The sequence below is a fragment of the Ranitomeya variabilis genome, chromosome 6, assembly GCF_051348905.1.
Source record: "Ranitomeya variabilis isolate aRanVar5 chromosome 6, aRanVar5.hap1, whole genome shotgun sequence".
NCBI classification, from domain to species: domain Eukaryota; kingdom Metazoa; phylum Chordata; class Amphibia; order Anura; family Dendrobatidae; genus Ranitomeya; species Ranitomeya variabilis.
This window is the reverse complement of record NC_135237.1, coordinates 239,796,208-239,822,036: the sequence shown is the minus strand read 5'-3', so window position 1 is coordinate 239,822,036 and position 25,829 is coordinate 239,796,208. Positions and strand designations below refer to the sequence as shown.

The 25,829-nt window shown below is 46.8% G+C and overlaps 1 protein-coding gene across 1 annotated transcript in view; it reads left to right on the top strand.

The window, feature by feature from the left end:
• Positions 1 to 25,829, top strand: part of COL15A1 (collagen type XV alpha 1 chain) — a 1,855,347-nt gene that overhangs the window by 962,888 nt on the left and 866,630 nt on the right. The window contains exon 17 of the mRNA XM_077269528.1: positions 25,429 to 25,464. Coding sequence (XP_077125643.1) covers positions 25,429 to 25,464 — 36 coding nt within the window. The remainder of the gene's footprint in view (positions 1 to 25,428; positions 25,465 to 25,829) is intronic.

Sequence of the window (25,829 nt, the reverse complement as noted above, 5' to 3'; positions counted from 1 at the left end):
GTCAGGAGGGTTTTTCAGGTTTTGCGGGCTAATTCCTTGTGTGTGAAGGGTTCTAAGTGTATTTTTGGGGTTCAAAAGATTTCTTTTTTGGGGTACATTTTTTCCCCCTCTTCCATTGAGATGGATCCTGTCAAGGTTCGGGCTATTTGTGATTGGACGCAACCTTCTTCTCTTAAGAGCCTTCAGAAATTTTTGGGCTTTGCTAATTTTTATCGTCGATTTATAACTGGTTTTTCTGATGTTGCTAAACCTTTGACTGATTTGACCAAAAAGGGAGCTGATGTTGCTGATTGGTCCCCTGCTGCTGTGGAGGCCTTTCGGGAGCTTAAGCGCCCCTGTGTTGCGTCAGCCTGATGTTACTCTTCCTTTTCAGCTTGAGGTCGATGCTTCCGAGATCGGAGCTGGGGCGGTCTTGTCGCAGAAAAGTTCCGACTGCTCCGTGATGAGACCTTGTGCGTTCTTTTCACGAAAATTTTCGCCCGCCGAGCGAAATTATGATATTGGTAATCGGGAGCTTTTGGCTATGAAGTGGGCTTTTGAGGAGTGGCGTCATTGGCTTGAGGGGGCTAGACATCAGGTGGTGGTATTGACTGATCACAAGAATTTGATTTATCTTGAGTCTGCCAGGCGCCTGAATCCTAGACAGGCGCGCTGGTCGTTGTTTTTCTGTCGGTTTAATTTTGTGGTCTCATACTTACCAGGTTCTAAAAATGTGAAGGCGGATGCCCTTTCTAGGAGTTTTGAGCCTGATTCCCCTGGTGATTCTGAACCTACAGGTATCCTTAAGGATGGGGTGATATTATCTGCTGTTTCCCCAGACCTGCGACGGGCTTTGCAGGAGTTTCAGGCGGATAGACCTGATCGTTGCCCGCCTGGTAGACTGTTTGTTCCTGATGATTGGACCAGTAGAGTCATCTCGGAGGTTCATTCTTCTGTGTTGGCAGGTCATCCCGGGATCTTTGGTACCAGGGATTTGGTGGCTAGGTCCTTCTGGTGGCCTTCCCTGTCTCGAGATGTACGAGTTTTTGTGCAGTCTTGTGATGTTTGTGCTCGGGCCAAACCTTGTTGTTCTCGGGCCAGCGGATTGTTGTTATCTTTGCCTATTCCGAAGAGGCCTTGGACTCACATCTCTATGGATTTTATTTCTGATCTCCCTGTTTCTCAGAAAATGTCTGTCATCTGGGTGGTGTGTGACCGTTTTTCAAAGATGGTCCATTTGGTGCCCTTGCCTAAGTTGCCTTCCTCATCCGAGTTGGTTCCTCTGTTTTTTCAAAATGTGGTTCGCTTGCATGGTATTCCGGAGAATATCGTTTCTGACAGGGGGACCCAGTTCGTGTCTAGATTTTGGCGGGCGTTCTGTGCTAGGATGGGCATTGATTTGTCTTTTTCGTCTGCGTTCCATCCTCAGACTAATGGCCAGACTGAGCGAACTAATCAGACCTTGGAGACTTATTTGAGGTGTTTTGTGTCTGCGGATCAGGATGACTGGGTTGCCTTTTTGCCGTTGGCGGAGTTTGCCCTCAATAATCGGGCTAGTTCTGCCACTTTGGTTTCTCCTTTCTTTTGCAATTCGGGGTTTCATCCTCGTTTTTCTTCCGGTCAGGTGGAGTCTTCGGATTGTCCTGGAGTGGATACTGTGGTGGATAGGTTGCATCGGATTTGGGGACAGGTGGTGGACAATTTGGAGTTGTCCCAGGAGAAGACTCGGCATTTTGCTAACCGCCGTCGTCGTGTTGGTCCTCGTCTTCGTGTTGGGGACTTGGTGTGGTTGTCTTCTCGTTTTGTCCCTATGAGGGTTTCTTCTCCTAAGTTTAAGCCTCGGTTCATCGGCCCGTATAAGATTTTGGAGATTCTTAACCCCGTGTCCTTTCGATTGGACCTCCCAGCATCTTTTTCTATCCATAATGTCTTCCATCGGTCATTATTGCGCAGGTATGAGGTACCGGTTGTGCCTTCCGTTGAGCCTCCCGCTCCGGTGTTGGTTGAGGGTGAATTGGAGTACGTTGTGGAGAAGATCTTGGACTCCCGTGTTTCCAGACGGAAACTTCAGTATCTGGTCAAGTGGAAGGGCTACGGTCAAGAGGATAATTCTTGGGTGACAGCCTCTGATGTTCATGCCTCTGATTTGGTCCGTGCCTTTCATAGGGCTCATCCTGATCGCCCTGGTGGTTCTTGTGAGGGTTCGGTGCCCCCTCCTTGAGGGGGGGGTACTGTTGTGAATTTGGTTTTTGGGCTCCCCCGGTGGTCACTGGTGGTACTGGACTTGTGTGCTTCACTTTCTCTGTTCACCTGTTTCCATCAGGATATGGGTGTATCCTATTTAGCCTTGCTGCTCAGTTATTCTAGTGCCGGCCATCAATGTAACCAGAGCCTTTCTGTTGCATGTTCCTGCTTCTAGACTACTATCAGCTAAGTTGGACTCTTAGTCCTAAGTTTGTTTTGCATTTTTGTTCCAGTTCACAGTTATGTTATTTTTCTGTAGCTGGAAGCTCTTGTGGGCCGAAATTGCCACTCCGGTGTCATGAGTTGACACATGAGTCTTAAAGTAATTTCGGGATGGTATTTTAATAGGGTTTTCAGCTGACCGTGAAGTTCCCTATTGTATCTTCTTGCTATCTAGTAAGCGGACCTCGCTTTGCTGAACCTACCTTCATACTGCGTATGTCTTTTCGTCTGAACTCATCGTCAATATATGTGGGGGGCTTCTGTCTCCTTTTTGGGGGAATTTCCCTAGAGGTAAGCCAGGTCTGTCTTTTCCTCTATTAGGGTTAGTTAGTCCTCCGGCTGGCGCTAGGCGTCTAGGGATAAAACGTAGGTACGCCACCCGGCCACTGTTAGTTGTGTGGTAGGTTTAGCTCACGGTCAGCTCGAGATTCCATCACCCAAGAGCTAGTCTGTTGTTTAAGTTCTCTGACGTTCCCTTGCCATTGGGAACCATGACAGTATGGCCGGCCAAGGGTTAAAACCGTTGGCAGAAGAAAGGAGAGAAAAAGAAGTCTGCAGATTTTTTTTTTTTCCTTCTGAGTTTGCTTTTTAGTTGACTCAGTTGCATTTCTGCTCTAATTGCAGCCTTTGTCTCTCTCTCTCCTTCTAATCCTTGAATGGCTCTGATCTCACCTGATTAAAATGGATCCTCAGAGTTTGGTTACAGGTTTGAATAATCTTGCTACGAAGGTTCAAAATTTACAGGATTTTGTTATTCATGCTCCTATATCTGAACCTAGAATTCCTATACCAGAATTTTTCTCCGGGGATAGATCTCGTTTCCTGAATTTCAAAAATAATTGTAAATTATTTCTTTCCCTGAGATCTCGCTCCGCTGGAGATCCCGCACAGCAGGTTAAGATAGTAATTTCCTTGCTGCGGGGTGACCCTCAAAACTGGGCATTTGCATTGGCACCCGGGGATCCTGCGTTGCTCAATGTGGATGCGTTTTTTCTGGCTTTGGGGTTGCTTTATGAGGAACCTAACTTAGAGATTCAGGCTGAAAAAGCCTTGATGGCCCTATCTCAAGGGCAAGATGAAGCTGAAATATACTGCCAAAAATTTCGTAAATGGTCTGTGCTTACTCAGTGGAATGAGTGCGCCCTGGCGGCGAATTTCAGAGAGGGTCTCTCTGATGCCATTAAAGATGTTATGGTGGGGTTCCCTGCACCTACAGGTCTGAATGAGTCCATGACAATGGCTATTCAGATTGATCGGCGTTTGCGGGAGCACAAACCTGTGCACCATTTGGCAGTGTCTTCTGAGAAGGCTCCAGAAAATATGCAATGTGATAGAATTCTGTCCAGAAGCGAACGGCAGAATTTTAGGCGAAAAAATGGGTTGTGCTTCTATTGTGGTGATTCAACTCATGTTATATCAGCATGCTCTAAACGTACAAAAAAGGTTGATAAGTCTATTTCAATTGGCACTTTATAGTCTAAGTTTATTCTGTCTGTGACCTTGATTTGTTCATTATCGTCAATTACCACGGATGCCTATGTCGACTCTGGCGCCGCTTTGAGTCTAATGGATTGGTCCTTTGCCAGGCGCTGTGGGTTTGATCTAGAGCCTCTGGAAGTTCCTATACCTCTGAAGGGTATTGACTCAACACCATTGGCTAGTAATAAACCACAATACTGGACACAAGTGACTATGCGTATGAATCCAGACCATCAGGAGATGATTCGCTTCCTTGTGTTGTACAATCTACATGACGTTTTGGTGCTTGGATTACCATGGTTACAATCTCATAACCCAGTCCTTGACTGGAAAGCTATGTCTGTGTTAAGCTGGGGATGTCAGGGGGCTCATGGGGACGTACCTTTGGTTTCCATTTCGTCATCTATTCCCTCTGAGATTCCGGAATTTTTGTCTGATTATCGTGATGTTTTTGAGGAGCCTAAGCTTGGTTCACTACCTCCTCACAGAGATTGCGATTGTACCATAGATCTGATTCCGGGCAGTAAATTTCCAAAGGGTCGTTTATTTAATCTATCTGTACCTGAACATGCTGCTATGCGAGAATATATTAAGGAGTCCCTGGAAAAGGGACATATTCGTCCTTCTTCATCTCCCTTAGGAGCCGGTTTTTTCTTTGTATCTAAAAAAGATGGCTCTTTGAGGCCGTGTATTGATTATCGACTCTTGAATAAAATTACAGTCAAATATCAGTATCCTCTGCCACTGCTGACTGATTTGTTTGCTCGAATAAAGGGGGCTAAGTGGTTCTCTAAGATTGATCTCCGTGGGGCGTATAATTTGGTGCGAATTAAGCAGGGGGATGAGTGGAAAACCGCATTTAATACGCCCGAGGGCCATTTTGAGTATTTAGTAATGCCTTTTGGTCTTTCAAATGCCCCTTCAGTCTTTCAGTCCTTTATGCATGACATTTTCCGTGAATATTTGGATAAATTTATGATCGTGTATCTGGATGATATTTTGATTTTTTCGGATGACTGGGATTCTCATGTCCAACAGGTCAGGAGGGTTTTTCAGGTTTTGCGGGCTAATTCCTTGTGTGTGAAGGGTTCTAAGTGTATTTTTGGGGTTCAAAAGATTTCTTTTTTGGGGTACATTTTTTCCCCCTCTTCCATTGAGATGGATCCTGTCAAGGTTCGGGCTATTTGTGATTGGACGCAACCTTCTTCTCTTAAGAGCCTTCAGAAATTTTTGGGCTTTGCTAATTTTTATCGTCGATTTATAACTGGTTTTTCTGATGTTGCTAAACCTTTGACTGATTTGACCAAAAAGGGAGCTGATGTTGCTGATTGGTCCCCTGCTGCTGTGGAGGCCTTTCGGGAGCTTAAGCGCCCCTGTGTTGCGTCAGCCTGATGTTACTCTTCCTTTTCAGCTTGAGGTCGATGCTTCCGAGATCGGAGCTGGGGCGGTCTTGTCGCAGAAAAGTTCCGACTGCTCCGTGATGAGACCTTGTGCGTTCTTTTCACGAAAATTTTCGCCCGCCGAGCGAAATTATGATATTGGTAATCGGGAGCTTTTGGCTATGAAGTGGGCTTTTGAGGAGTGGCGTCATTGGCTTGAGGGGGCTAGACATCAGGTGGTGGTATTGACTGATCACAAGAATTTGATTTATCTTGAGTCTGCCAGGCGCCTGAATCCTAGACAGGCGCGCTGGTCGTTGTTTTTCTGTCGGTTTAATTTTGTGGTCTCATACTTACCAGGTTCTAAAAATGTGAAGGCGGATGCCCTTTCTAGGAGTTTTGAGCCTGATTCCCCTGGTGATTCTGAACCTACAGGTATCCTTAAGGATGGGGTGATATTATCTGCTGTTTCCCCAGACCTGCGACGGGCTTTGCAGGAGTTTCAGGCGGATAGACCTGATCGTTGCCCGCCTGGTAGACTGTTTGTTCCTGATGATTGGACCAGTAGAGTCATCTCGGAGGTTCATTCTTCTGTGTTGGCAGGTCATCCCGGGATCTTTGGTACCAGGGATTTGGTGGCTAGGTCCTTCTGGTGGCCTTCCCTGTCTCGAGATGTACGAGTTTTTGTGCAGTCTTGTGATGTTTGTGCTCGGGCCAAACCTTGTTGTTCTCGGGCCAGCGGATTGTTGTTATCTTTGCCTATTCCGAAGAGGCCTTGGACTCACATCTCTATGGATTTTATTTCTGATCTCCCTGTTTCTCAGAAAATGTCTGTCATCTGGGTGGTGTGTGACCGTTTTTCAAAGATGGTCCATTTGGTGCCCTTGCCTAAGTTGCCTTCCTCATCCGAGTTGGTTCCTCTGTTTTTTCAAAATGTGGTTCGCTTGCATGGTATTCCGGAGAATATCGTTTCTGACAGGGGGACCCAGTTCGTGTCTAGATTTTGGCGGGCGTTCTGTGCTAGGATGGGCATTGATTTGTCTTTTTCGTCTGCGTTCCATCCTCAGACTAATGGCCAGACTGAGCGAACTAATCAGACCTTGGAGACTTATTTGAGGTGTTTTGTGTCTGCGGATCAGGATGACTGGGTTGCCTTTTTGCCGTTGGCGGAGTTTGCTCTCAATAATCGGGCTAGTTCTGCCACTTTGGTTTCTCCTTTCTTTTGCAATTCGGGGTTTCATCCTCGTTTTTCTTCCGGTCAGGTGGAGTCTTCGGATTGTCCTGGAGTGGATACTGTGGTGGATAGGTTGCATCGGATTTGGGGACAGGTGGTGGACAATTTGGAGTTGTCCCAGGAGAAGACTCGGCATTTTGCTAACCGCCGTCGTCGTGTTGGTCCTCGTCTTCGTGTTGGGGACTTGGTGTGGTTGTCTTCTCGTTTTGTCCCTATGAGGGTTTCTTCTCCTAAGTTTAAGCCTCGGTTCATCGGCCCGTATAAGATTTTGGAGATTCTTAACCCCGTGTCCTTTCGATTGGACCTCCCAGCATCTTTTTCTATCCATAATGTCTTCCATCGGTCATTATTGCGCAGGTATGAGGTACCGGTTGTGCCTTCCGTTGAGCCTCCCGCTCCGGTGTTGGTTGAGGGTGAATTGGAGTACGTTGTGGAGAAGATCTTGGACTCCCGTGTTTCCAGACGGAAACTTCAGTATCTGGTCAAGTGGAAGGGCTACGGTCAAGAGGATAATTCTTGGGTGACAGCCTCTGATGTTCATGCCTCTGATTTGGTCCGTGCCTTTCATAGGGCTCATCCTGATCGCCCTGGTGGTTCTTGTGAGGGTTCGGTGCCCCCTCCTTGAGGGGGGGGTACTGTTGTGAATTTGGTTTTTGGGCTCCCCCGGTGGTCACTGGTGGTACTGGACTTGTGTGCTTCACTTTCTCTGTTCACCTGTTTCCATCAGGATATGGGTGTATCCTATTTAGCCTTGCTGCTCAGTTATTCTAGTGCCGGCCATCAATGTAACCAGAGCCTTTCTGTTGCATGTTCCTGCTTCTAGACTACTATCAGCTAAGTTGGACTCTTAGTCCTAAGTTTGTTTTGCATTTTTGTTCCAGTTCACAGTTATGTTATTTTTCTGTAGCTGGAAGCTCTTGTGGGCCGAAATTGCCACTCCGGTGTCATGAGTTGACACATGAGTCTTAAAGTAATTTCGGGATGGTATTTTAATAGGGTTTTCAGCTGACCGTGAAGTTCCCTATTGTATCTTCTTGCTATCTAGTAAGCGGACCTCGCTTTGCTGAATCTACCTTCATACTGCGTATGTCTTTTCCTCTGAACTCATCGTCAATATATGTGGGGGGCTTCTGTCTCCTTTTTGGGGGAATTTCCCTAGAGGTAAGCCAGGTCTGTCTTTTCCTCTATTAGGGTTAGTTAGTCCTCCGGCTGGCGCTAGGCGTCTAGGGATAAAACGTAGGTACGCCACCCGGCCACTGTTAGTTGTGTGGTAGGTTTAGCTCACGGTCAGCTCGAGATTCCATCACCCAAGAGCTAGTCTGTTGTTTAAGTTCTCTGACGTTCCCTTGCCATTGGGAACCATGACAGTATGGCCGGCCAAGGGTTAAAACCGTTGGCAGAAGAAAGGAGAGAAAAAGAAGTCTGCAGATTTTTTTTTTTTTCCTTCTGAGTTTGCTTTTTAGTTGACTCAGTTGCATTTCTGCTCTAATTGCAGCCTTTGTCTCTCTCTCTCCTTCTAATCCTTGAATGGCTCTGATCTCACCTGATTAAAATGGATCCTCAGAGTTTGGTTACAGGTTTGAATAATCTTGCTACGAAGGTTCAAAATTTACAGGATTTTGTTATTCATGCTCCTATATCTGAACCTAGAATTCCTATACCAGAATTTTTCTCCGGGGATAGATCTCGTTTCCTGAATTTCAAAAATAATTGTAAATTATTTCTTTCCCTGAGATCTCGCTCCGCTGGAGATCCCGCACAGCAGGTTAAGATAGTAATTTCCTTGCTGCGGGGTGACCCTCAAAACTGGGCATTTGCATTGGCACCCGGGGATCCTGCGTTGCTCAATGTGGATGCGTTTTTTCTGGCTTTGGGGTTGCTTTATGAGGAACCTAACTTAGAGATTCAGGCTGAAAAAGCCTTGATGGCCCTATCTCAAGGGCAAGATGAAGCTGAAATATACTGCCAAAAATTTCGTAAATGGTCTGTGCTTACTCAGTGGAATGAGTGCGCCCTGGCGGCGAATTTCAGAGAGGGTCTCTCTGATGCCATTAAAGATGTTATGGTGGGGTTCCCTGCACCTACAGGTCTGAATGAGTCCATGACAATGGCTATTCAGATTGATCGGCGTTTGCGGGAGCGCAAACCTGTGCACCATTTGGCAGTGTCTTCTGAGAAGGCTCCAGAAAATATGCAATGTGATAGAATTCTGTCCAGAAGCGAACGGCAGAATTTTAGGCGAAAAAATGGGTTGTGCTTCTATTGTGGTGATTCAACTCATGTTATATCAGCATGCTCTAAACGTACAAAAAAGGTTGATAAGTCTATTTCAATTGGCACTTTACAGTCTAAGTTTATTCTGTCTGTGACCTTGATTTGTTCATTATCGTCAATTACCACGGATGCCTATGTCGACTCTGGCGCCGCTTTGAGTCTAATGGATTGGTCCTTTGCCAGGCGCTGTGGGTTTGATCTAGAGCCTCTGGAAGTTCCTATACCTCTGAAGGGTATAGACTCTACACCATTGGCTAGTAATAAACCACAATACTGGACACAAGTGACTATGCGTATGAATCCAGACCATCAGGAGATGATTCGCTTCCTTGTGTTGTACAATCTACATGACGTTTTGGTGCTTGGATTACCATGGTTACAATCTCATAACCCAGTCCTTGACTGGAAAGCTATGTCTGTGTTAAGCTGGGGATGTCAGGGGGCTCATGGGGACGTACCTTTGGTTTCCATTTCGTCATCTATTCCCTCTGAGATTCCGGAATTTTTGTCTGATTATCATGATGTTTTTGAGGAGCCTAAGCTTGGTTCACTACCTCCTCACAGAGATTGCGATTGTACCATAGATCTGATTCCGGGCAGTAAATTTCCAAAGGGTCGTTTATTTAATCTATCTGTACCTGAACATGCTGCTATGCGAGAATATATTAAGGAGTCCCTGGAAAAGGGACATATTCGTCCTTCTTCATCTCCCTTAGGAGCCGGTTTTTTCTTTGTATCTAAAAAAGATGGCTCTTTGAGGCCGTGTATTGATTATCGACTCTTGAATAAAATTACAGTCAAATATCAGTATCCTCTGCCACTGCTGACTGATTTGTTTGCTCGAATAAAGGGGGCTAAGTGGTTCTCTAAGATTGATCTCCGTGGGGCGTATAATTTGGTGCGAATTAAGCAGGGGGATGAGTGGAAAACCGCATTTAATACGCCCGAGGGCCATTTTGAGTATTTAGTAATGCCTTTTGGTCTTTCAAATGCCCCTTCAGTCTTTCAGTCCTTTATGCATGACATTTTCCGTGAATATTTGGATAAATTTATGATCGTGTATCTGGATGATATTTTGATTTTTTCGGATGACTGGGATTCTCATGTCCAACAGGTCAGGAGGGTTTTTCAGGTTTTGCGGGCTAATTCCTTGTGTGTGAAGGGTTCTAAGTGTATTTTTGGGGTTCAAAAGATTTCTTTTTTGGGGTACATTTTTTCCCCCTCTTCCATTGAGATGGATCCTGTCAAGGTTCGGGCTATTTGTGATTGGACGCAACCTTCTTCTCTTAAGAGCCTTCAGAAATTTTTGGGCTTTGCTAATTTTTATCGTCGATTTATAACTGGTTTTTCTGATGTTGCTAAACCTTTGACTGATTTGACCAAAAAGGGAGCTGATGTTGCTGATTGGTCCCCTGCTGCTGTGGAGGCCTTTCGGGAGCTTAAGCGCCCCTGTGTTGCGTCAGCCTGATGTTACTCTTCCTTTTCAGCTTGAGGTCGATGCTTCCGAGATCGGAGCTGGGGCGGTCTTGTCGCAGAAAAGTTCCGACTGCTCCGTGATGAGACCTTGTGCGTTCTTTTCACGAAAATTTTCGCCCGCCGAGCGAAATTATGATATTGGTAATCGGGAGCTTTTGGCTATGAAGTGGGCTTTTGAGGAGTGGCGTCATTGGCTTGAGGGGGCTAGACATCAGGTGGTGGTATTGACTGATCACAAGAATTTGATTTATCTTGAGTCTGCCAGGCGCCTGAATCCTAGACAGGCGCGCTGGTCGTTGTTTTTCTGTCGGTTTAATTTTGTGGTCTCATACTTACCAGGTTCTAAAAATGTGAAGGCGGATGCCCTTTCTAGGAGTTTTGAGCCTGATTCCCCTGGTGATTCTGAACCTACAGGTATCCTTAAGGATGGGGTGATATTATCTGCTGTTTCCCCAGACCTGCGACGGGCTTTGCAGGAGTTTCAGGCGGATAGACCTGATCGTTGCCCGCCTGGTAGACTGTTTGTTCCTGATGATTGGACCAGTAGAGTCATCTCGGAGGTTCATTCTTCTGTGTTGGCAGGTCATCCCGGGATCTTTGGTACCAGGGATTTGGTGGCTAGGTCCTTCTGGTGGCCTTCCCTGTCTCGAGATGTACGAGTTTTTGTGCAGTCTTGTGATGTTTGTGCTCGGGCCAAACCTTGTTGTTCTCGGGCCAGCGGATTGTTGTTATCTTTGCCTATTCCGAAGAGGCCTTGGACTCACATCTCTATGGATTTTATTTCTGATCTCCCTGTTTCTCAGAAAATGTCTGTCATCTGGGTGGTGTGTGACCGTTTTTCAAAGATGGTCCATTTGGTGCCCTTGCCTAAGTTGCCTTCCTCATCCGAGTTGGTTCCTCTGTTTTTTCAAAATGTGGTTCGCTTGCATGGTATTCCGGAGAATATCGTTTCTGACAGGGGGACCCAGTTCGTGTCTAGATTTTGGCGGGCGTTCTGTGCTAGGATGGGCATTGATTTGTCTTTTTCGTCTGCGTTCCATCCTCAGACTAATGGCCAGACTGAGCGAACTAATCAGACCTTGGAGACTTATTTGAGGTGTTTTGTGTCTGCGGATCAGGATGACTGGGTTGCCTTTTTGCCGTTGGCGGAGTTTGCCCTCAATAATCGGGCTAGTTCTGCCACTTTGGTTTCTCCTTTCTTTTGCAATTCGGGGTTTCATCCTCGTTTTTCTTCCGGTCAGGTGGAGTCTTCGGATTGTCCTGGAGTGGATACTGTGGTGGATAGGTTGCATCGGATTTGGGGACAGGTGGTGGACAATTTGGAGTTGTCCCAGGAGAAGACTCGGCATTTTGCTAACCGCCGTCGTCGTGTTGGTCCTCGTCTTCGTGTTGGGGACTTGGTGTGGTTGTCTTCTCGTTTTGTCCCTATGAGGGTTTCTTCTCCTAAGTTTAAGCCTCGGTTCATCGGCCCGTATAAGATTTTGGAGATTCTTAACCCCGTGTCCTTTCGATTGGACCTCCCAGCATCTTTTTCTATCCATAATGTCTTCCATCGGTCATTATTGCGCAGGTATGAGGTACCGGTTGTGCCTTCCGTTGAGCCTCCCGCTCCGGTGTTGGTTGAGGGTGAATTGGAGTACGTTGTGGAGAAGATCTTGGACTCCCGTGTTTCCAGACGGAAACTTCAGTATCTGGTCAAGTGGAAGGGCTACGGTCAAGAGGATAATTCTTGGGTGACAGCCTCTGATGTTCATGCCTCTGATTTGGTCCGTGCCTTTCATAGGGCTCATCCTGATCGCCCTGGTGGTTCTTGTGAGGGTTCGGTGCCCCCTCCTTGAGGGGGGGGTACTGTTGTGAATTTGGTTTTTGGGCTCCCCCGGTGGTCACTGGTGGTACTGGACTTGTGTGCTTCACTTTCTCTGTTCACCTGTTTCCATCAGGATATGGGTGTATCCTATTTAGCCTTGCTGCTCAGTTATTCTAGTGCCGGCCATCAATGTAACCAGAGCCTTTCTGTTGCATGTTCCTGCTTCTAGACTACTATCAGCTAAGTTGGACTCTTAGTCCTAAGTTTGTTTTGCATTTTTGTTCCAGTTCACAGTTATGTTATTTTTCTGTAGCTGGAAGCTCTTGTGGGCCGAAATTGCCACTCCGGTGTCATGAGTTGACACATGAGTCTTAAAGTAATTTCGGGATGGTATTTTAATAGGGTTTTCAGCTGACCGTGAAGTTCCCTATTGTATCTTCTTGCTATCTAGTAAGCGGACCTCGCTTTGCTGAACCTACCTTCATACTGCGTATGTCTTTTCCTCTGAACTCATCGTCAATATATGTGGGGGGCTTCTGTCTCCTTTTTGGGGGAATTTCCCTAGAGGTAAGCCAGGTCTGTCTTTTCCTCTATTAGGGTTAGTTAGTCCTCCGGCTGGCGCTAGGCGTCTAGGGATAAAACGTAGGTACGCCACCCGGCCACTGTTAGTTGTGTGGTAGGTTTAGCTCACGGTCAGCTCGAGATTCCATCACCCAAGAGCTAGTCTGTTGTTTAAGTTCTCTGACGTTCCCTTGCCATTGGGAACCATGACAACCGCCTGTCCTAACTGCTCCAGGCCTGCTGCCTCTCCTTTCTTTTACAGGACCGCCCCATTCTGCCCGAGCCTACTGTCCTTCCACTACTATACACAGTATAGAACATGTTTTTCTTTCAGTTTGAGATCACTGAGCCATCTCTATATGGCTCCTAAGAGGACTCACCACTAACCCCTACGGGTTCACTTCCTGTCCTCATTCTCTAACACATCATTAATAGTGTTGAGCATTCCGATACCGCAAGTATCGGGTATCGGCCGATACTTGCGGGTATCGGAATTCCGATACCGAGATCCGATACTTTTGTGGTATCGGGAATCGGTATCGGGATTAATATCAATGTGTAAAATAAAGAATTAAAATAAAAAATAGGGATATACTCACCTCTCCGGCGGCTCCTGGACTTTACCGCCGTAACCGGGAGCCGTTGTACCTAAGAATGCGCGCTTGCAGGGCCTTAGATGAGGTCACTGCGCTCTGATTGGTCCGTAGCGGTCGCGTGACCGCTACGCGACCAATCACAAAGCAGTGACATCACCTAAGGTCTTTCAAGCACTTGAAAGACCTTAGAAGACGTCACTGCTTTGTGATTGGTCGCGTAGCGGTCACGCGACCGCTACGCGACCAATCTGAAGCTGCGGACGTCTTCTAAGGTGTTTCAAGCGCTTGAAAGACCTTAGGTGACGTCACTGCTTTGTGATTGGTCGCGTAGCGGTCACGCGACCGCTACGGACCAATCAGAGTGCAGTGACCTCATCTAAGGCCCTTCAAGCACGCATTCTTAAGTACAACGGCTCCCGGTTACGGCGGTAAAGTCCAGGCTGCGTCGGAGGGTGAGTATATCCCTATTTTTTATTTTAATTCTTTCTTTTACACATTGATATGGATCCCAGGGCCTGAAGGAGAGTTTCCTCTCCTTCAGACCCTGGGAACCATCAGGGATACCGTCCGATACTTGAGTCCCATTGACTTGTATTGGTATCGGGTATCGGTATCGGATTAGATCCGATACTTTGCCGGTATCGGCCGATACTTTCCGATACCGATACTTTCAAGTATCGGACGGTATCTGTTGTGAATTCTGTTTGTGGGCTCCCCCGGTGGTGTTTTATGGTAGTGCCACTTATTTGCCTTCTTCTATCATTGATCACCTGTTGACACCCATTAGGGGAGTTTCCTATTTAAGGCTGCTTGGCTGCTGGTCCGATGCCGGCCAACAATGTATCAGTAGCATTCTGTTGCATTCTCCTGCCTCAAGATCCTGTTCAGCTAAGTTGAATTTTGTTTCTAGTTAATGCTATTTTTGTCCAGCTATTTGTAATGTGACTCTCTGTAGCTGGAAGCTCTCGTGGACTGAAATTGCCACTCCAGTGGCATGAGTTGTCACTGGAGTTTTAAAGTAATTTCAGGATGGTGTTTTTGAGTAGTGTTTTGAAGTTGACCGTGAAGTGACTCTTTCCTGTACTTCTGCTATCTAGTAAGCGGACCTCACTGTGCTAAATCTGCTGTTCATCCTACGTATGTCTTTTCCTCTTGACTCACCATCAATATCTGTGGGGGGCTGCTATCTCCTTTTGGGGTTCATCTCTGGAGGTAAGGCAGGCCTGTATATTCCTCTGATAGGGGTAGTTAGATCTCCGGCTGGCGCGTGGTGTCTAGGGCATCGTAGGAAACACTCCCCGGCTACTTCCAGTGTTGTGTCAGGTTCAGGTCACGGTCACTTTAGTTCCCATCACCCGAGAGCTAGTCCGTTGTTATTTTGATTTCCCTGCCATTGGGTAAATCATAACAGGTATCGCTCAACACTAATCATTAAACATTTCTTACAATCAACTAATTGGTTACATTTAACTTTCACATATCAACATTATTACTTTTTCTGTTTGAGACATTATTGCCACCCAACTGTCTTAAGGCAATACGGTTCATAAGCGCAATACGTTGACATCCCCTTTAAGAGGGGACCAAGTCTTTATAAGGTAGTGCAACTTCTCAAGCTGCAAGTCTGTATGCAGCAAGGACTCCAGTGCAGGTTCCAAGAACTGTATCTTCGCAAAGAGTCCGTCTTTATGTAAAACCAGTAGAGAGCACCTTTAAGAAGGTGCAAACTATATACAAGGAGTTTGTATCATGCATTGTTCATGATTCAGCAGTTCTTTGATAACTTGTGCAAATGTAGAAAACAAACGAAAATAAGAAACAATAGGGACCCCGGGTCAACAAAGGGATCCCTTTAAGTGTAACCCTAGACGGGTTTTAGCAGCAACGTAGCAGAAAACAAACAGTTTGAAGAACTATTTACAATTGCAAAGTGTTCAGATATTTACTTAAACCAATCAGGGGGCAGCACCTGCGGAGGCAACCCCTTAGGATATTGCCCGCCGCCTGGCACTGCGTAAGGTGGAGTACTGTCCCATCTGGGGGTTTGTGTACCCACTGTCTTCGATGCTGGAGCAGCAGAAGCACCACCCACCTGAGGAGGCGCCTCCTTGGCCACGATGGTGGTTGAAGTGACGATGCTGCACGTTGTGGTCTTGACCATAGTGCACGTTGGAGTGACCTCGGTGGTCCTGGTGGTGATCATGGGCTGGCCACATGGGGGCACCTTTGCTACAGGGGTCAGCTTCAATGGCACCTTAATCGGGGGCGTCACAGGGTTCTGCCTCTTGTGGACGTTCAGGGCAAACCACCCCTTTTCCCCAAAGTGCCTGGTGTAACTAACCCCGTCCCCCGGGTAGAGATCCCGGCCTGGGTGGCCCTCTCTGAGGTGCGACTCAACATCCCTCCGGTTCACAAACACCTCCGCATACAGACCCGGCTCTTTGATGAAGCCCCAGCCTCCGCGGAGCTTGAAGGTGGTGATGATGCCCTGCCTGCGCGGGGCCTGGTGAGCGGTGGGGTCCTTGCGGGCCCGGTCTTTGACCGCCAGGTCTTTCTGATGGTAGGCCTCCATCCCGGCCTGGTACTCCTTTTCCTCCTCCTTCCACTGCTGTTCCAGCTGGGCCTGGTATTCCTCCCAGCTCAGGGCCTGCACCATCTCCCCTTCCCGTGTCTTCACCCCGAGGAACCCCATGAGGTCGGATCCTGGGTTCACCCAGCGGCATACCGTGCGCTCCGCACGGGTCTCACACAACAGGGTGGTGGGCGCGATCGGGGCCTTCAGGCGGTGTTCCATGCCCGTTGCCTCCTCCTATGGTAACAGGCGTTGGAGTCTATGGGTCCCAGGGAGAGGGGGTGCCGCAACGGGGCCTATTAACAAGTCCTCTGCTGGCGGGACAGGGTCGACGGACTCACCAGCCGATGCAGGTTCCTCCTCCGTGGCAGGTTCCGCTGGCGGTGTTGGCGAGGGCCCCAGCAACAACTCCGGTAGTGATACAGGATCCGATGTCAGAGGACCTCCTTCCGGCGCCACCTGGTGCGGAGCCTGGGCCTCCGCGTTTAGCTGAAGGAGCTGGTGGATCAGGTCTCCCATCTCAGCCTGCAACAGATCAGCACTGTCCGTGGAGAATTGGCTGCGGTACTTGTCCGGGTAGTTGGGGGAGACTTCTGCTTCCACCCCACATTCGGGTTCCGAGCTGCTGGCCATGGCGTCCTCCACGTGAGTCGCTTCCTGATCCTTTTCCCGCTCTCTCCTTCGTGGGCAGTTTCGTTTTCGTTGTCTCCGCCCTCCATTGAGAATCAGGAGGCGGATCTCGGCTGCTGACGGACACGTCCTCACGGTACAGAAATATTTAGACTGGGCGGCCATCGTCGTTCGCGCTCTCCAGCTTGTCTACGCCTACTCCACGCCCCTCTTCTTCTCCTGCGCTCTCCTCAGCGCTGTAATGGCGGCGGATTTTGGCGGTAAATGGCGCGGCACAGTCTTTGCAATAAATCACAGTCCAAGTATAATAAATCACAGTTCCAAGGCACACATGACCTGATTCTTCAGGCTTAAGTAGATCCTGTTCGTGACGCCAAGTTTGTAGCGCCCCCACTGCCGCAGGGCCGAGGGGTACCCGGTACCGGGCCTCTGAATCTCTGCTCTGGGGTTGTCACGGTGGCTAGACCCGGTCCATGACCCTGCTGAGGGGCGTACAGTAATAGATGTAGATAGTGATGGTGGTGCGGTGCGGTGCAGTAAATAACGAGGACACCAGGTTGCAGTCTCTTTACCTCTTTACTGAAGGTCTCTGGGTCCTCAGTCCGGAATACAGTTCACCAGGCTGCGCAAGTCCGGCCGGTCCAATGGCACCTCCAGAGTTCTCCTTGCAGGTGGAAATCTGTGCCTTCCTGCTAGCGCTATGTGTTGTGGTCCTCCCCTGCTGTGCTTACGGGATAGTCCCCACAACTGTTGTGTCTGTTTCTTGTGTTCCCTCACAACTCGATTAGATGATCTTCTGCTAATCTTCCGTCCCTCCCAGGTGTTATGGTTGGGACGCACCCGTATGACGGGTAGGCTCGGAGCTCTTCCGGGACCCTAGAGTCGCCCCTCTCCACAGGTTGCCCCCTATGTCTGCGTAGGTGATTTAAGTGAGACAGCCCGCCTGTGACTGACTGTCCTGCCGTTGGTTTGAAGTATGGCTTAGAGCTCTGTACCTCCTCGGCGTTCTGGCCGCCGGTTGTTTACGCCTCAGTAGGATGTTGCCTCGATCTTACAGCACGACTCCTACTGGTATTCTCCTTCTTGCTTTGATCTCGTTTCTCACTCAGCACAATAAATCTCGCTTCTTGTCCTTTCTTAGGGCACCGCCGCTATGAAGTGCAGGCGCGGTCCCGTATCTTTCTCTCTGTTTGCCAGGCCGCTGTCAGGATCCCACCCCTGACAGGGACCCTACCGAATCTTCCCCTGCAACACCCTCTGCCACAAGGTGTTGCCTGGTTCGTACCCAGTCAGCGTTCTCTCTAACTTCCTGCCTGACCCCCAGTTTTACCAGTATGTGAGGAGTGGCCTAATGAATAGTACCCTTAGCTCCCCCTGGAGGCCCGACTGTGAAATGTATTGGTGTATGTGATATCTGGTCAGATGAACTCCTTCAGTGCCATCAGACGTACCATAGCCCCCCTTAGCGGCGGAGCCACAGTACTGCAACGGCCAGGACTCTGGGGCGCTGCGCTAACATGGATGTTCAGGGACTTGCTTCTCGTGTGGATCAACTTGCTGCTAGAATACAGGATATTTCTGATTATATCGTTCAGACTCCGGTTTTAGAGCCTAGAATTCCAACTCCTGATCTGTTTTTTGGGGACAGGTCTAAATTTCTGAGCTTTAAAAATAACTGTAAACTGTTTTTTGCTCTGAAGCCCCGTTCCTCTGGTGATCCCATCCAGCAGGTTAAAATTGTCATATCTCTGTTGCATGGTGACTCCCAGGATTGGGCATTTGCCCTGGAACCTGAGAATCCGGCGTTGGTTAATGTAGACACCTTTTTCCAGACGCTTGGGTTATTGTATGATGAACCTAACTCTGTAGAGCATGCTGAGAAAACATTGTTGGGCCTGTGTCAGGGTCAAGAAGCGGCAGAATCATATTGCCAGAAATTTAGAAAATAGTCTGTGTTGACTAAATGGAATGAGGATGCTTTGGTGGCAATTTTCAGAAAGGGTCTTTCTGAATCCGTTAAAGATGTTATGGTGGGGTTCCCCACGCCTGCTGGTCTGAGTGATTCTATGTCTCTGGCCATTCAAATTGATCGGCGCTTGCGTGAGCGCAGAGTTGTGCACACTATGGCGTTGTCTTCCGAGCGGAGTCCTGAGCCTATGCAATGTGATAGGATTGTGTCTAGAGCTGAACGACAAGGATTCAGACGTCAGAATAGGTTGTGTTTTTACTGCGGCGATTCTGCTCATGTTATTTCTGATTGCCCTAAGCGTGTCAAGAGAATCGCTAGTTCCGTTACCATCAGTACTGTACAACCTAAATTTCTGTTATCTGTGACCCTGATCTGCTCATTATCATAATTTTCTGTCATGGCATTTGTGGATTCAGGCGCCGCGTTAAATTTAATGGACTTAGAATTTGCCAGACGTTGTGGGTTTCCCTTACAGCCTTTGCAGAGTCCTATACCTTTGAGGGGCATTGATGCTACACCATTGGCTAAAAATAAACCTCAGTTTTGGACACAGCTAACCATGCGCATGGCGCCAGCCCATCAGGAAGATTGTCGTTTTCTGGTGTTGCATAATCTGCATGATGCTATTGTGCTGGGGTTTCCATGGTTACAGGTGCATAATCCGGTGTTGGATTGGAAATCTATGTCTGTGACTAGTTGCGGTTGTCAGGGGGTTCATGATGACGTTTCTTTGATGTCAATTTCCTCCTCCCCCGCTTCTGAAGTTCCTGAGTTTTTGTCAGATTTCCAGGATGTTTTTGATGAGCCCAAGTCCAGTACTCTTCCACCGCATAGGGACTGTGATTGTGCTATTGACTTGATTCCAGGCTGTAAGTTCCCTAAGGGCCGACTTTTCAATCTGTCTGTGCCAGAACATGCCGCCATGCGGAGTCATGTTAAGGAGTCTTTGGAGAATGGACATATTCGGCCATCTTCTTCTCCATTGGGAGCAGGTTTCTTTTTTGTTGCCAAGAAGGATGGTTCCTTGAGACCCTGTATTGATTATCGCCTCTTGAATAAGATCACGGTCAAATTCCAATACCCTTTGCCTTTGCTCTCTGATTTGTTTGCTAGGATTAAGGGGGCTAGTTGGTTTACTAAGATTGACCTTCGAGGGGCATATAATCTTGTTCGTATTAAGCAGGGCGACGAATGGAAAACTGCATTTAATACGCCCGAGGGCCATTTTGAATATCTTGTGATGCCATTCGGACTCTCTAATGCTCCATCTGTGTTTCAGTCCTTCATGCATGATATATTTCGGAATTATCTTGATAAATTCATGATTGTATATTTGGATGATATTTAGATTTTTTCGGATGATTGGGAGTCTCATGTGAAACAAGCCAGGATGGTATTTCAGATCCATCGTGATAATGCCTTGTTTGTGAAGGGGTCTAAATGCCTCTTTGGAGTACAGAAGGTTTCTTTTTTGGGCTTCATTTTTTCTCCTTCATCTATAGAAATGGATCCGGTTAAGGTTCATGCCATTTATGATTGGATCCAGCCCACATCCGTGAAGAGCCTTCAGAAATTTTTGGGCTTTGCTAATTTTTATCGCCGTTTCATTGCCAACTTCTCCAGTGTGGTTAAACCCCTGACCGATTTGACGAAGAAAGGCGCTGATGTGACGAATTGGTCCTCTGCAGCAGTTTCTGCCTTTCAGGAGCTTAAACGCCGATTTACTTCTGCCCCTGTGTTGCGTCAGCCGGATGTTTCTCTTCCTTTTCAGGTTGAGGTTGACGCTTCTGAGATTGGGGCAGGGGCCGTTTTGTCTCAGAGGAATTCTGATGGTTCCTTGATGAAACCGTGTGCCTTCTCTCGAAAGTTTTCGCCTGCGGAACGCAATTATGATGTCGGTAATCGTGAGTTGTTGGCTATGAAGTGGGCATTTGAGGAGTGGCGACATTGGCTTGAAGGGGCTAAGCACCGTATTGTGGTCTTGACCGATCATAAGAATCTGATTTACCTCGAGTCTGCCAAACAGCTGAATCCTAGACAGGCCCGATGGTCCCTGTTTTTCTCCTGTTTTGATTTTGTTGTCTCGTATCTTCCGGGTTCTAAGAATGTTAAGGCTGATGCCCTCTCTAGGAGTTTTTTGCCTGATTCCCCTGGGGTCCTTGAGCCGGTCGGCATTCTGAAGGAGGGGGTGATTCTTTCTGCCATCTCCCCTGATTTACGACGGGTTCTTCAGGAATTTCAGGCTGATAAACCTGACCGCTGTCCAGTGGAGAAACTGTTTGTTCCAGATAGATGGACTAGCAAAGTGATTTCTGAGGTTCACGGTTCTGCGTTGGCTGGCCATCCTGGGATTTTTGGTACCAGAGATTTGGTTAGTAGGTCATTTTGGTGGCCTTCTTTGTCACGGGATGTGCGTTCCTTTGTGCAGTCCTGTGGGACTTGTGCGGCGGCCAAACCTTGCTGCTCACGTGCCAGTGGGTTGCTTTTGCCTTTGCCGGTCCCTGAGAGGCCTTGGACGCATATTTCTATGGATTTTATTTCGGATCTTCCGGTTTCCCAGAGGATGTCAGTTATCTGGGTGGTTTGTGACCGGTTTTCTAAGATGGTTCATTTGGTAACTTTGCCTAAATTGCCTTCCTCTTCTGAGTTGGTTCCGTTGTTTTTTCAGCATGTGGTTCGTTTGCATGGCATTCCGGAGAATATTGTGTCCGACAGAGGTTCCCAGTTTGTTTCCAGGTTTTGGCGGGCCTTTTGTGCTAAGCTGGGCATTGATTTGTCTTTTTCTTCCGCATTTCATCCTCAGACAAATGGCCAAACTGAGCGAACTAACCAGACTTTGGAAACTTATTTGACATGCTTTGTGTCTGCCAATCAGGATGATTGGGTGGCTTTCTTGCCATTGGCTGAGTTTGCCCTTAATAATCGGGCTAGTTCTGCTACCTTGGTTTCACCTTTCTTTTGCAATTCTGGGTTTCATCCTCGTTTTTCTTCGGGGCAGGTTGAGCCTTCTGATTGTCCTGGGGTGGACTCTGTGGTTGACAGGTTGCAGCAAATTTGGGCTCATGTTGTGGACAATTTGGTGTTGTCTCAGGAGGAGGCTCAGTGTTTTGCTAACCGTCGGCGGCGTGAGGGTTCCCGGCTTCGGGTTGGGGATTTGGTCTGGTTGTCTTCCCGTCATGTTTCTATGAAGGTTTCTTCCCCTAAGTTCAAGCCTCGGTTTATTGGTCCTTACAGGATTTCTGAGATTATCAATCCAGTGTCTTTTCGTTTGGCCCTTCCAGCCTCTTTTTCCATCCACAATGTTTTTCATAGATCTTTGTTGCGGAAATATGTGGTACCCGTCGTTCCCTCTGTTGATCCTCCTGCCCCGGTGTTGATTGATGGGGAGTTGGAGTATGTTGTTGAGAAGATCTTGGATTCTCGTTTTTCAAGGCGGAGGCTTCAGTATCTTGTCAAGTGGAAGGGTTATGGCCAGGAGGATAATTCGTGGGTTGTTGCCTCTGATGTTCATGCTGACGATTTGGTTCGTGCCTTCCATTTGGCTCGTCCTGATCGGCCTGGGGGCTCTGGTGAGGGTTCGGTGACCCCTCCTCAAGGGGGGGTACTGTTGTGAATTCTGTTCTTGGGCTCCCTCCGGTGGTTATCAGTGGTACCGCTGCTGTTTGTCCTTCACAGCAGTTATCAGGTGTGTTCACTCTGGACTGGGGTATTTAGTCTGGCTTCACCCTTTAGTGAGTGCCAGTTGTCCATTGTATCTGGAGGATTCACATCTCTTCATGGTCTCTCTTGCTTCCTGGTCTTTTCACCAAGATAAGTCCTGCTTGTTTTGCAGCCCACATTTTGTGGGCCTTATTGTTCAGTGTATTTCATGTTTTTTCTTGTCCAGCTTAATCTGTGTAAGGATTTATGCAGTCAAGCTGGTATCTCTGGAGAGGCAGATATACCCTTCATGTCTTTAGTTAGATGTGAAGTTTTTGTACTTTCTGTGGTGGATATTTCATAGTATTTTAATACTGACCGCATAGTACTCTGTCCTATCTTTCCTATCTAGCTAGATTGGCCTCCTTTGCTAAATCCTGTTTTCAGCCTGTGTATGTTTTTTCCTCTCCTCTCACAGTCAATATTTGTGGGGGGCTGCCTATCCTTTGGGAATTTTCTCTGAGGCGAGATAGCTTTCCCTTTTCTATCTATAGGGTTAATTAGTCCTCCGGCTGTGTCGAGGTGTCTAGGATCAGTAGGTACATCCCACGGCTACTTCTAGTTGCGGTGTTAAGTTCAGGGTCTGCGGTCAGTACAGATACCACCATCTCCAGAGTACGTCTCATGCTGCTTCTAGGCCCCCAGATCATAACACTCCTCCACTGAACAAAGCAGTGCTGCCTGTTTACTCCTGTTACCAATTTTGAACTGCATTTAGCCTACTTTATTCTTTGGGCCTATATCTGTGTTTCCTCCTCATCCTGCCCATTGCCCAGCCACTGCTAGATGAGTCTGCCGGTACATTGACCCAGACCACTACATTCCCCTTGCACTCTACATAGCCAGTATCTGACCCTGCAGAAAGTCTGGTTCCCCTTCCCGCATACTATACCACCTTACACGGGGACAAAGAGGAAGGTGCAGATGAAAGTGCAGGTTCCTTCAACAGGTGGGGGGGCATACTCGTTGGCGACGTCACTGGCACAGGGCCCCTCATAGTACGCAAAAGTGTCTCTGCCGGTGGGAGGCGCCCCCGCCGTCAATCACAACGCCGTACTTTGAGGGGCCCTGTGCCAGTGGCAATGCAAACGAGTGTGCCCCCCCTGCTTGCTCAGGATCACAGCACTTGCAAAGTTGAAATATTTACCTCTCCCTGCTCCACCGCCATGACGTAGTCCGCGTTTCCTGGGCCCACAAAAAACTTGAGCCAGCCCTACTCCCCCCACAACTGTTGCCAAATGACCCCCAAATTTTCAATGGCTAACTATTATTATAAGGTAAATTAAGATTGACAAGCTTAAGTAACAAGAATTGATGTTTTTGGCATTAAAATGGGCTCTGTTGGTGTTTTCCTGTCCTCCACTCACTGCCGACTTTGATTCTCCATTGACTTGCATTGGGTTTCGTGTTTCGGTCGGATCCCCGACTTTTCGCAATAATCGGCCGATTTCACCCGACCCGACTTTTGCCAAAGTTGGGTTTCGCGAAACCCGACTTGATCCTGAAAAAGTAAAAGTCGCTCAACCCTAGTCAGCACACCTGAATTATATTTTACGCAGACATAACATATGCACAACAATGTCATAGCGACTTTGTTCTTTTTGTTGTTATTTTTTAGTGCTTCTTCAAGCTGGTTTCAGGCAGATTCTGCCTGAAAAAGATGGTTATGTGCACATGGATTTTTTGTGAGACAGTCAAAAAAAAGTTTTTCTAGTGGGAACTGCATCAGGAAGTGCTACTTCTATGTGGAGTTTTCTGGGTGTTTTTCTTGTCCTAAAGCTTTTTTTGTTAGCATTTTTTTCTGAATTGCTTCCTGTAAAATTTTTTGTAAGCATTCAAGCTTTTTTTCGTGGGCAATTTTGTCATTATTTACAGCAATGAATAAAGTGCTGAAATGCTTACAAAAAAGACACTTGAGTATATTTGACATTTTAGTAGCCTTCCTATTTACCTCTATTGTAAAGAAAGGAGCAGTTTCAAAATGCCTGAACAATTTACAGATCTTTTTTTAAAATGCTTGGTGTTTTTTAAAAAAATGGAGTTACGGTAATTAACAACTATCAAAAAACTAAATGTATGAGCAGCAAGTCGTTTTTCAATGGAAACTATAAGTGCTCATACTCACATGCGAGAAACTCGGATGAGTCTCGCATGTTAATACCCTGCACTGCACCCGCACTCAGGAGCAGAGCGTGCGGCTGCATGTATTCCTATGCGGCCGCACGCTTCGATCTGAGTGCCGGGTGCAGTGCCGGCATGCAAGTTAGGAAGAGTATTTCAAGTTTTTCTTGAGCGATTTTTCAAGCTTGAGAGTGGACCCACTAAAAACAATTCCATGTAGACGTATATTTAAGTTATGTTCACAGTGCGCTTTTTTTTCTAACAGTCAAAAACATCAATTTTTCAGAAGCAGAAGATGCATGAGGAAACTCTCTTTTCTCTGGAATTTTGTGATCTCTAAGCTTTTTTTTTTTGCTTCCTTTGAACGTTTACTGAGCACTTCTAAGTTTTTTGTCGGTGTAAAATCCCTACACAATGAAGAAATTCATACAGTATGCTAAAAAAAATGACCAGGTAATGAAACCTTGAAGCATTTAAAACAAATTCAAAAGCCAGAACACATGAACAGAAATTTGTTTTTGCATAGAAATAAATAGAACAAATGCACAGTACAAAGGCATCTTTATGAGTGTTCATGAAATCTCATCCACTTTGTTTGGACAGTAAATGCAGCAGATTTCTTGCACAAAATCAATGTGTAATAAATGCAGTATTTTAATTAGTGATTATACAGTGTTGGGGTTATTAATATTTCTGATCAATGATCTCTAATCAGTGGCTCTCCAATTGCAGTAGAATTACAACTTTCACACAAGGATAGCTGCAGATTGGAGAGTATTGATGCAGGAGACCAAGACAATGACATTAATTTTTTTTTAACAGTTCCTTGGTTTGCTTTTCAGAGCTTTTTCCTTGTCCGTGCAGAATTCCAACAACATAAAGGAGTAATTCTCATTTCCACATGCACATGTTAGGGCATGTTAGGTTGGGCTATGGGTTGAACTAGATGGACTTACAGTCTTCCTTCAACCTTAATAACTATGTAACTATGTAACTATGTAAAGGCAATGAACCTGAATTGCATGAATTAGTTTTAGACAGTGAATAGCTGGTATTTCCTTGAATTTGTCTGCACATAAAGTTTCAAGTTTTGAGTGATGGTATACTTCAGTAACAGAAAATCAATTTACGCGTTTTTTTATACCTAAATGTCATAAATAGAATTTGTTTTTCTCACACTATTTAGGGACTAAAAGGTGAAAAGGGTGACCATGGTCAAAAGGTATGTTACTAGCCACTTTTTATTACTTCATTTTAAATAAATAAGATTACCAACAAGAACCTTTTATCATTTGTTTTAGTTATTAACAGTTTGTAAATTATAGAGCTGTGTGAAGAAAAGCAAGGTATGAAGCAAAGGTTTATTCTCAACATTGAAAAATGTCACCCTTCCACAGAAGGTCAGTCCCAGCAGTCTGACCTCCCCACCAATCAATAAGGTTGGCGGCAACTGTCATGTGGCATAATGTCACGTGACCACCAAGCAGACAATATTATAGGAAGGCAAGTATAACATGTTTTTATTTCATACTGCAACTTGGGAAACTCGGAAGAGGTTGTCCAATAGGTCAGGGCTTCTATAGCTTA